The sequence below is a fragment of the Mycteria americana genome, chromosome 3 (assembly GCF_035582795.1).
Source record: "Mycteria americana isolate JAX WOST 10 ecotype Jacksonville Zoo and Gardens chromosome 3, USCA_MyAme_1.0, whole genome shotgun sequence".
NCBI classification, from domain to species: Eukaryota; Metazoa; Chordata; class Aves; order Ciconiiformes; family Ciconiidae; genus Mycteria; species Mycteria americana.
In genome coordinates this window covers 66,658,504-66,670,752 of record NC_134367.1, presented here as the reverse complement: position 1 = coordinate 66,670,752, position 12,249 = coordinate 66,658,504, and the positions used below count along the sequence as shown (strand labels likewise).

Genomic DNA, 12,249 nt, shown 5'->3' with positions numbered 1-12,249 from the left:
AGGAGGCCGCTCGGCACCGCCTCAGCCTCTCACGCGACCCGCTGAGCCTCGCCGGACCGCGACGGCTGCGTGAGCAGGGCTGCCGCGCATCCCCGCGTGATTTACTGGGGCCCTTCCTCGGGGCCTGTGCAGCCGGCGGCCGAGGACCCCGCGGTGGCGGAGGTTGCTGCGCGCAGTCACGGCCAAGCCAGAGAGCGAGACGCCAACGCCGCTGTCTCGGGGAAAGCGGGGTTCCCCCGCGGGGAGCCGAGCGCCTGCGCCCCAGCGCTGCAGGCCCGGCACCCCACAGGCAGCCCGAGGGGTCCCCGACGAGAGCTCCCAGCGCGGGGCCGCCGCGGCCCGGCCCGCCTCCCCGCACCGCCACACCAGTAGGGGGCGCTGCCGCGCGCGGCCGCACCGCACATCCGGGTCCCGGGAAGGGGGCGGCGCGCGCGGGCAGCCACCACTCCCCCTCCCGGGGGGGGCCGCCGATGGTGTCGGCACAGCGACGCGGGAAGGGGGCGGGCCCGCCGGCGGCGGGGAACGCTGTTGGCCCTTTTCCCCGCTAGCCCCGCCCTCCGGGCCTGGCGCTTCCGCCGCCGCTCGCGCGGAGGGGGCCGGCTCCCCGCGGAGCGGCGGGGACGGCGGCGCGCAGCGCTGGGCGCTCTCCCGCTCCGGGACGCGCGCTCGTCGGGCGGTCGGCGCAGGCGCGGGGGAAGGCGCGCAGGCGCGCTGCGGTGTGGGCGGGAGGGCGGGGCGGGTGGGCGGTTGGTGGGGGGAAGGTGTGAGCAGCCGCTCGCGCGCGGCGGTTGGCTGGGGCGCGCGGCGGCGTTCCCCCTCCCCCCCCGCGACGGGCCGGGCGGCGCGAGGCAGCCCCGCGCGCTCTCCGCTGCCCCCCCCGCCGGCCGGGCCGCCGCCGTTGGATGCGGGGCGGCGGCGGCGGCAGCGCCGCGCGGAGCCGGGGTGTAAGATGGAGGGCCTGACGCTGAGCGAGGCGGAGCAGCGCTACTACTGCGATCTCTTCTCCTACTGCGACACCGAGAGCACCAAGAAGGTGGCGTCCAACGGGCGGGTCCTGGAGCTCTTCCGCGCCGCGCAGCTGCCCAACGACGTGGTCATGCAGGTAACCGTTGCGGGGCCCCGGGGGGCGGCGGGCCCGGGCACCGCCCCGCCGTTACAGCCCGCGGGGAGACAGCCCCGTCCGGTGCTGCCGCCCCTCCCCTCCCCTCCGCCGCGCTCGGCTCAGCCCTCGCTCCCTTGCCCGCCCGGCAGCCCTTCGGCGGGGGTCGTCCCGCCGGCGGTGGCGGGCCAAGGCGGGGAGGCCGGAGCGGGACCCGCCAGCAGACCCGGGAGCTATTGTCCGGCCACCTGAGCCCGGGCAGGAGGGAAAGGCTGAGCCTCTTTGGCGGAGAGGGAAGGGCGGGGGGTGCAGCGAGTTGCTGCGTTGAGCATGTCTGTAGCAGGCCCCCGCTTATGTACTTGTGCGGCCTCTGACTACGAGGCTAGGAAGGGGCTGTTGATAATCTCTGCTGGCGATGTCCAGCAACGGGTAGGAAAGTGTCTTGTTTGCTTCGTGTCGGCAGAGGCCATCCAAAGCATGAAAATCCCAAAGCATTTTGGGGATGTGAGAGAGATTTGTCCCACAGTCTGCTGATGAAGAGCAACACAGAAGGAAATCTGGGTTTGTATCTTTGGGTGCTACTGACACTAATCCACTTCACCTAAGCCCTGCAGTCTTTTTGGGACATCAGTTCCCGGCAGGTATTAACTTACCTGTCGTCATCAAAACATTTCTAACAACGAAAAATGCAGTGCTAAGAATGATACAGGCCCATACTTGCAATATGTATGTGCACTGTTTTAGCACTTAGTTCCTTGCCCAGGTTATGTCTAAAAGGTGTAGCAGTATTACAGAGATACCAACATAGAAAATGGAAAGTCTGCTCTCATGTGCCTTGTTTAATTATTTGAGGAAAGTATTCCCAGTGAACCATTCTTATGAACAGCTACTTGTAATGATTTGCTGCTTCTGCAGTTTCCTCTGGCATTGTTCAATGCTTTGCATGGTAGCTTTAAACTTTATGTAGTGTTTTGAGCTGCTGTGGGTAAAAGTGTATCTAAAAAGTCATTCTCAGCCTAGAGAGATAGGCAGCCCTTTTAACAAAGCATTAAAGTTACTGTAGCTGGAAATACAGAACACAAACTTCAGCATTCTGCAATTTAGTACCAGATTCAGGAGAATACTTACGCTTAACTAGCATTACTGTTGATGTGTTTTCGGCTCCTAAGAGCAACTTGGTTAGTTAAAATGAGTTTAAGATGCAAAACAGTGGAAGAGAGCTGAATAAGAAATGCTTCGTACTGGTAAAACTAGTAATCTCTTATTTGATGACTTGCTAGACTGGACTTAATGGTAAGAGAGTCTGCATGCTCGCTATTATGAGTGAGATTCTCAAGGGCCACCCACTGCTTCTTTTTGTGTGTGGCCAACCAATTTCAGAAGAATCATCCCAGGAAAGTGAATGTTTACATGTTTGTTGTATTTCAGATCTATTTTCCGTAAAACTTGTCTGCATCATTGTAAAGATAAAGTAGGCTAGTGTTAGAGATTTTGTTTTATGCAGGGATTTAGAGCAAGAACTTGGAAAGACTTGGAATTTTGAAGACAAGTGGCCACAGATTATATACTTATCTGTTGCAGAGGAGGTAAAATATTTTCTTGCATAGTAGATCACATCTGAAGAAGAGAAACTACTAAGACATCATTCCATGGGTTCTAAATAAATTAACTCAAGAAGCAGACCTGGCTTATCGCTGTAGTGATCTCAAGGAAAACCTTGCAGTTAAAACGGCAAACAAGATATTAGATTGCATGAGGAATGAGACTGTAAATAATACAAAGAAAGTCAGAATGCCCTTAGCAGTTTGACCCATTAGGAATATCTTGTGCAGTCACTGTTGGTCACCTGTAAAGTACCTTGTACTTGTGAGGGAGAGAATCTAGTTGTCTAATGATTATTTATATTCTCTTTGGAATAGGGCTGTACCTCAGGTTAACAAAGGCATGAATACATTGGATGGGGGTTATTCCAAGGGAAATTGCATTTGATGTTTCGGAAGCCGTGACTATGTAACTAAAACCTCAAGATGATATAGCTTAAGAAATAAGGAAACCCTGTGAAGGAGATGGAATTTTCTTTTGACCACATGGTGCTGTGTTCTTACCTGTTCATTTGAAGCACCTGATGCTTGTGGGGAAAGGAACTTGATTCAGTTACCCAATTCTTATATAATCCTGGAATGCAAGTGTAGTACTAATCATGTGAATGCTAAGTACCTTTGTAGGTGTGCAAAACATAGTACAAAATTACTGCTCTTCCAACTCACAGGGACCCGGTAGTCCTGAGGAACTACCTCAAAGTTTTTCCTCTTCAGTAGTATAGGTCTGTAGATACCTTTGAATAATGCAGAATTGATTCTGTTGGAAATGAAAATGTGTAACAGTTGCATTTTTAGACCCATAACTTGTTTTGCTTGCAAATCTGTTTAAAGGCTGGATACACATGCAACCTTTCCTGCAAAGAGTTATGTTTATGTGAGATTTCTCTCTTGCAACAGGAAAAGTTAATACAGGTGGCTAATTGCTCCTAATCATTCTCATTTCTGCCTCTGAGGGACACAGTCAGCTGCCTATTAAATGGGAATAAATGAACATATAGAAGACTGACAGTTACAATAGTTATGATTGCTGTATACAAATCATATGCTCACAAAGCAACAAAACCCTGGAAAAGCTATATGTCCACTTAATACACATCTACAAAAGGACAGCCTTATTACCAGAACAAAAATACCACTAACTGTGTTACAACCGTAACTGCACATGTGAGAACACCAGCCATTATTAACCCATATTTTTGCCTTTTTGTGCACATCCTTGAAATTAGTCTTAAGGTAGAAGATTTGCATAAAACAGTGAATAAAAGTACGTGTCTTGGGATAACAAGTCCAACTGCTTCACAACAGTTACATGAGTCTTTAAATTGCTCTCAGGGTGTGGTTTCACATTGCAGCTAAACCAATCTAATGATGAGTTGCCACTGAAGGAGGTGGTTCAGTCTTCCCCCTTCCCCCAGCCATGTGCTCCTGCTGCTGCTTCTGCTTGCAAAGACGCTAGTGCCTGTCCGATGCTGTTGTATGCTGGCATCAGGGGCTATGCAGGGAGAAAATTAATCACAATTTTTTGTTGATTTTTAACTCTGTATTGGCTAACAGTGGGGTTGTATGAATGTCAGTGCTGGCACAAGGAAGGAGGCAGGAAAACCATTTGCTGATGGGAGGGGAAGAGGAGAACTTTCCTCTTTCTAGAGTGATTGTGTATTTCAGTTGTGACCTAGCATGGGTTTCATGGTAGCTTAAACCACTAGAAACTGGAGCTGCCTTATGCTGGCACTGACATTCATTTGAACAGGCAGTGAGCTGGTTAAGGGAGCTTGTTCAGCCAAAAGTTAGGGGTTTTTGTCGAGTTATTTTTCACTTGACTCAGCTGCCTGAGCTTATGGCTCAGTTGCATGTGCATCGGTGTTTGTATTAGCAAGTAATATGACATAACACAGGTGATGCTGTATATGTATTTCAGAAGCTTTCCTTTGATCAAGTTCTGGCCTGGTCCTGTGGGCTGAATGTTAACTGGGATTCATTAGGTGCACTCATAGAATGTATATCTTCTATGTTAGCTTCATACAAAACAAATCTAGTTGCCTATTCTGGAGCGGCTGCACAGTATGCACCAGAGCAGTGAGGGTGATCAGGAAATTGGTTTCAAAAGCACATTTCACATCTGACCTAAAATGCTAATGTAGGTATGCTATTAGTCAGTGCTTAGTGCCTCTGTACTGGTGGTGAAGTTGCTTGTAAAAGCTATAGTCAGCCAAAAAATGTATTGTGAAGTTCATTACTCATGCATGGCATTAATAGCTGTCCCATTTGTTCAATTTGTAGAATTCTTATTTAGGTGATTTAATCACAGAAAGTTTTATAAACTTGCACTCTTTTCTTTGATTATAAATCATAGAAACTTCACAAGACAAGAAGCAAATCAGTTGTGCATATGATACTCATTTGAAATTAATGAGTCGGGGCATATTGCTTTAAAGTACATTACTATAAAACAACAAATATGCGAGTACTTGCATGTACTTTCTCTAAAACAAATGAATTGTCATCTTCAGTGTTGGCAATGTACAGCAATGTTACCTGACTTCTAATTTAGTGTTAGAAAGTCTTTGAAATGTGTCCTGGTTTTGGCTGGGATAGAGTTAATTTTCTTCCTAGTAGCTGGTATAGTGCTGTGTTTTGGATTTAGTATGAGAATAATGTGATAACACACTGATGTTTTAGTTGTTGCTAAGCAGTGCTTATACTAAGTCAAGGACTTTTCAGCTTCCCATACTCTGCCAGTGAGGAGGTGCACAAGAAGCTGGGAGGGAGCACAGCCAGGACAGCTAACCCACACCGGCCAAAGGGATATTCCATACCATACGATGTCATGCTCAGTATATAAACTGGGGGGAGTTGTCCGGGGGGCAGCTATCGCTGCCTGGGGACAGGCTGGGCATCGGTTGGTGGGTGGTGAGTGGTTGCATCACTTGTTTGTGTCCCCCCCCCCCCCGTTTTGTTTCTCTCTCTCATTGTTTTCCTTTTTGTTACAATTTATTATTGTTGTTGTTATTATTATTATTATATTTTATTTCAATTATTAAACTGTTCTTATCCCAACCCACGAGTTTTCTTACTTTTGCTCTTCAGATTCTCTCCCCCATCCCACCGGGGGTGGGGTGAGGGGGAGGGTGAGCGAGCGGCTGCATTGGGCTCGGTTGCCAACTGGGGCTAAACCATGACAAAATGACAGATAAATTGTACAATTATGCCCAGTTTCTTCAATTACAATATGCTTGCAGTAGCCCGTTAAAAACCTAGTGTAAAGCCTATTTTTGGCTCTTGTTAGCCAATTTCAAGCTTTTTTTCATTTCTGAGGAGTCTTTACAGACAGATTAGTTTTGATTGTTCTTGTGTCATTGATGAAAAAAATTACTCTGTCAGAGTTTGCTGACAGAGCAACTCTACCTCAACTCTCTGTCAGAGTTTGCTGCCTTTCCATCAAAAGTTCTAAGAAAGTGCATACCTGTGATGCAGCTGCTTCATTGTAAAGTCCAGACTCTTAGCATAAAGCCTCATTCATCAGCTGCAGTTTCTGCACTGTGCAGAATAACAGCTAAGGTGCAGGCACATGCTGCCTTCTCTTGTTCTTGGGGTGATAGCTTTTGGCAAACATAAGGAACGGAGAACATGGAATGGTAGTTTCCTCAGATGCCAGAGCTCTTCTGTGGCATGTGGTGCAATTATAATTGGAATTATAATCCGTAGGCAGAACATGGCAAAACGAAACTGCAGGTTCTTGGTTTAAAATGTTGGCCTCTTTTTTGGAGAATGGATGTAGAGAGAAAGGGATCTAAGAAAATAAAAACTTGTTCACAGTGATTTTATTGTTGCAGTTAGTGTTTCAGTGAATTTTCCTACACAAAGACTACCTATTTATCAAATCAATAGAATTTACTAAATGCCAGCTGCAAATGGAAGCTGAGCCAGGGCATGCTTAGGATTACCTGTGTGGTGGAGACACATAGCAGACTCAACCTCGTTCTGGTTAATTTGCTGAATTTATTATCTTTTCAGAACTGGTGGGGTAAGAAGTTAGAATTCCTTATACAGTGCAAATCCCATGCCTTCCTTTCAGCGATTTGGAGTATATGTAAAAAAGCATAGCACTTTCAGATCTTTAAAAAAAAAAGTACGCTGTGTAAAAAGCTTTCCTCTCCTAATACTGACCTTTACCTAATCTGCAAACAAGCCCAAGTTTTCAAAATAAATCACTTATTGAATCCAACCCAGACATTTTGGGATTATATTTTTTATTTTAAAGCTTACAGCTTTTCTATATGACATTTAAAAATAAAATTAGTGTAGATTTCTTCTGAGGCAATATGCACAACAGGTCATTATTAAGGCATTCTTCCAGTGTAGAAATGTATAACTACAGCATTTTTCTTACTCATTCTTAATATTTTGTTAGGCTGAGCACCATAAAGTTGATGAGTCTGTAGCCTTTTAGGATTATAATCATATGTAATTTATATATAATGTTTATATATTTAAAGGATGTTTGTACATATGTTATGCTGTATCTCAGTTCTCATTTAGGAAACAAAAATTGTTAGAAATCTGTTGTAAATACAAACAGTGCCTGGATCCGCAGTTAAGAATATCCAATTTGTGATTTATGTATTTTTTTTCCTCCTCGAATATTCTTGTAATAGCGTATTTTTCTTTCCTCTCAGCTGAGCAGTAGGTTAGTTTTGTTTCTCTGTAATGATGAGATATATAAGCAGTCTACTTTCTGTTAGTGCCAGAAATGGTTCTTAGTCTGCTTTGTATCCTTTGAACTGTGCTTTGAGTTTTCTACACAATTCTGGTAAAAATATTTACTTTAATGATGTTACCTTCACAGAGACTATCATAGGCTGCAAATTGTTTTCTCTTTACAGTTAATTAGTTTGAGTAGTCTCATATCTCAGCAGCGTTTAGTCAGGGAATAATCATTGTTTTTGGAAGGAAAAGCAGGAAGTTAATGGCAAAACTTTAGGAGTGTAGGTTAGGTCTGTTAGACTTATATTTGTTTTCACCTGATTTCTCAGTGTAATTGACTGGCATTCATACTGTGTAGTCACTTATATAGTAAATAATTCCTTCATAATTCCCTATGCCAGCACAGCACTCAGCTAATTTCAAGTATCACGGCTCAGCTTTGTTTGAAAACAGTTTATTTTTTTCTTTTTAAATGTGCTGTCAGATGACAGCAGGGATGATTAATATCCATTCTGACATGACTGGATAGAATTCTAAAATTATTCAGAAATATCAGGGCCTTTAGCAAATGCAGCTGTCTTAGAATCAAGTTAGCTGTACAAAATCATGTATTGTAAACTTGATCTTTTTCCTGTAAAGGTGATTCTTTTGTATTAGAAGTCGTGAGCATTTCACCCACTGTCTGTGAAAAATTGCAAACATGCCTTCATCTTAGTCTAATCTTCAATAAATATTACTGCAGGTACTGTGAAATTATAGGATTTTGCTGGCAGTCTCTCTGACTTTTCAATTATATTTGCTAGCTTTCAAAATATTAGTCCTTACAGACAAGTTTCACATCTATTAGGTAATAAATATTTGCCCTTTAGATTAGTCCTTCTTGTAGAATTCCTAGACTTCAAATTGGAGTTCTGCTCTTTGCTTAAATGAGTTTGAAGTTAGAAGCGAGTGTGGAAGCAATATGTTGACTATCAGATTTTTCTTGCTGGAGTTCCAGTAACGATTAGTGTAAGAATATATTTCCCACTTGCTCTTTTTCCTTTACCATTTCTTTAGACCATAGGGATATTATTAAGCCAGCAGTGTCATTCTTTGTAAACTAATTTACTGAGTTGGTGACCATGTTTGTGACTTGCTTGTTTTTCTGACTGGAGTTGGTGTCTAAAGAGTTAAATTATTCCCTGCACTTGTTATACAAAAAATACATTATAACTTAGGCATGCCTGTCTGTGTATAGGAACTGTGTTTTGATAGGTTAAAGGACTTGGAAAAGATGACAGTCTGACCTGAATTTCTGGAATGATTGGCTTCTGACTTCTAAAATGCTCCTGAAGTATGGTAACAGAGCAATTAGTAGACTCAGTTTCAAATACATCTTTCAACTTCAGTAATCCCAGAAAAGAGTGACCGGGACTGAGCTGTGTAAAATTTAGCATTAGGTGCTAACTTACTCCTGCTTCAGACTATTAGTTGTGAATTTTGTAGCAAAGTCCGTTCTTACCGCAGTAGTGTGTACGACTTGTTTTTTCCGAATTAAAATGTCTTAAATAATTTAAGACCTAGTGTTAGCAGCTCTGTTCTGAGTCTCAAATGTAGCTCTGTAAACGTGCAGGTTTTAGAATTTTAACTGACGTTTGTCTAAACTTTGATAGACACATTAAGACTTGTAAAAGCCTTATAGGGAGAAAGAGAGCTGTGCAAAGCTAAGTAACTAATTAACACCCATCAGATTGATGCTCGGAGGAAAACAGATTGAGATGGGAAAGCAGTGTAAAGTAATGGGCACAGTAGCTTCAGGTAGACTGGTATGGAAGTGCTCAGGAATAACAACACCAGATCTGAGCCATCCTGTTTGGCTAGGCCACAGCCCCACCACTAATTCTGGGATCAGAGAATGCCTTAATCTTCATTTTACATTAGCAAAAAGCCGGAAGCTTGTGTTCATTCTTTGAGGCTTTTCTGTCTTACCTTTGTTCTGGCGTAGTGACAAAAGGTGATGTGTCGATAAAATATTAAAATCAAAAAAGTAAGAAAATAATTATTAGCAAGGAATATCAATCACTGGAATGCTTCAGTTACAAAGGAGGTCTGAAAGGAATCAAAATGTCTGTAGAAATGCTGCTTTCTTCAGCATTTAGCACTTAACTAGAAATTTTGCAGGAAAAATACTCAACGTAATGCTGCATGGCAGGAGCATCCACAGTTAGAACATCCATGTGACGTCCCTTGCACTATTTGTTATTGGAGTAATAATTTGAAATACTAAACATATTATTGCTGTACAATATAATCTATATTGCTGAGATGCTTTCTTGCTGCTTATATGGATACTTCGGCTGCTACCGTTTGTTCCAGAAAATACAATCACTTGAGTGCTTTTTTAGAATCATCCTGGAGTCTCAAATCATTACAGACTGGCTCAAGCATTGAGAGTTGTTGCTAAAGTGTGTTTCTTCATCTCCTATTGTTTGAACTCTTCATGGCACCACCAGGAGAAAGGAGACACCCTTGTTTTGAGGGCAATTCTTAGCAGCCTGATACGTGAATATATTTTTCCCTTCTAAGGAGGGTTTCTTTGGGCAAGGCAAAGAAGTTGGAGTTGCAAGTGCTCTTGATGTGACATTCTGTTCAGTTGCCTCATTTCAACCTTTTCTGCTCCTCTTAAATGCAAAGCACACAACTTTCTTGAGGCTGCAGCCTTACAAGAAGTTTAGAGTCAAAGGAACAAACTATTGCTACCAGCCACGTGTTCCCATGTGCCTTGTAGCTGCTGAGGTGTTCATTGGTTGTACAGTAAACAGATTCAGTTTAATAAAAGAGCAGATAACTAACACAGCAGCTTTTTGCTGGCTTACTGAGTGGAGTGATCATACTGTGTGATCAGATAGATGAGCAACAGTTAGTGCTCAGGAATTGGGAACTGTGCAGCTGAGAGCAGAGGAGGGAGGAGCTATTCAGGTTAAGCAGTAATGTAAAATTGCATAGGAAGAGGAGACAGGTAAGTGGAATATCTCCTTTTTTAAAAAGAACCTCTCTTTATGCATCAAGAATTAAAAATGGTTCTTGTAGGTCCCCAGACTGTCTTGCTGCTTCAGATTTTTTTTATTTCCAGTTCTTCTTGCTGCTTTAGTACCATTACTGCTCGTAAGGTACCTTTCACATGAGCACCTACTCTGCCAGAAGAACAGCAGTAGAGAGAATCTTGATGCAAGCAAAGAGCAGCTCTGCCTTGAGGCCTTCCAGCTATGACTTTTTACTTGGGATGATAGTAGCTTTCTAAGTGAGTGTTCATCTGGCTGTCTGGATTTTCCTTTGGTGCTATTGAACGTCAGAAAGGAATATGCTTATTTATTCTGTCCTCTTTTTGAGGGTATTTGGCAATAATTTGAGTTATAGTTGAGTAGGACAGTCTATGGCTCTAGATCTTTGGACAAATGGCCCCTCTAAATCAGTATCTTGAACTTTTTTGTAGTTGTACGTAGGGTGCATCTGCCTCATCTTTCTGGATTGATTGGTGGTGGTTACCATGTACTACCAAATCAAGAAGGGTACCACTGACCTCTAGAGAGCTGTGGAGCTCTGCGTAAGAGGCTCTGCAGGTAAGATTCATGTGTATGGCTTGTAACAGCTTTTGCAGGAGCTGTCAGCAAGACCGCAAGCTTTGATTGCAAATGGAAAAATCAAAGCTACCGCATTGGGAAGTGTCTTTGATAAGTGAGGCTAATCCACCATGAACATACTTGCTACCAGGAGCAATAGAAGATGCTGCAGACAACTTATGGAATGGGTTGAAGTCAGGAATGACCTAAAATATAACTGGTTCAAAAAGTACTACAGTAGGTGGAAATTCTGTGGGGTTTTTGTGTGTGCATGTGTGTGGTGTTCAACTTGTTCACTTGTTAGGGATATGTATTTATTATGTGCATCTGTCATAAATCAGAGTTTTAAATTTTCAGTGCTTTTTGTCTGCTGCTTTTCTATTAACAGTGAAAGCATGACTACAAATCTGCCAACCCTTACTTAGGGAGTAGACATCCTTGTAAAACAGATCCCCAAAGTACAGGGGCAGAATCATTCCTCTTAGGCTTAAAATACTGGGTCATTTTTTGACCAGCTAATTAACTTCTTTATTTCTGATGTGATTAATTCTGAAATATCATCTGATTGAAACATATGTATGCTTGAACCTGAAATGACCTGTGGAGTGGGAAAGTTTAGTTCTAAGAATCTATAGAGAATTAATTGTCAGAGCTAATGAGTAGTTTTTTCTTCTTGTTGGTATTTTAGCAGTGTGCTTCTACTGTGGGTACGTGCTGTGTGAAAATCAAGGGCGGAGAAGTATTAGGAGAGGCTCAGACAGTAGGAGACTCTAAATAGTTCATTGCCAGAGAGCATGTGTTGCCTTGGAAGTCCTCCAATACTGTTGGTTGTATTTCTTTAAAGGCCTATATTCTGAAGCCAGGTTTGTGGCATTGACTGAGATCCATCTTCATGGAACAGTCAGTAAAACTTAAAAGGTTTAAGACCTTACTATTCGTTATGCAACAAAGTACAACAATGTCCCAAATATACCCTGGGAATTCTTAGTATCAACTAATTAAGTATATTTACTACTATGCTTCTTAAGTACCTAACAAGATAAATGTATGTATTAGAGGTAATATTATACTTGCTATTCAGCACATTAACGTTGCCTGCTTCAGACTTATTGAATTAAATGTAGCGGTTCTTGATATCCTTCATAAATGCATTTTGCAAATGATCTTTGGATAGGTTTAAGACTGTTAAATGTTTGTTATATACTGCTAATAGTGCTGAAACAGAATTCAGAGCAATACTTGGACT

At 43.3% G+C, this 12,249-nt stretch overlaps 1 protein-coding gene across 11 annotated transcripts in view; it reads left to right on the top strand.

Moving 5' to 3' along the window:
- Nucleotides 1–739: 739 nt before the first annotated feature.
- Nucleotides 740–12,249, top strand: part of REPS1 (RALBP1 associated Eps domain containing 1) — a 69,063-nt gene continuing 57,553 nt past the window's right edge. For all 11 annotated transcript variants that reach the window (XM_075498843.1, XM_075498839.1, XM_075498842.1 and 8 more), the window contains exon 1: nt 740–1,102. In XM_075498843.1, coding sequence (XP_075354958.1) covers nt 950–1,102 — 153 coding nt within the window. In that variant the 5' untranslated portion in view covers nt 740–949. The remainder of the gene's footprint in view (nt 1,103–12,249) is intronic.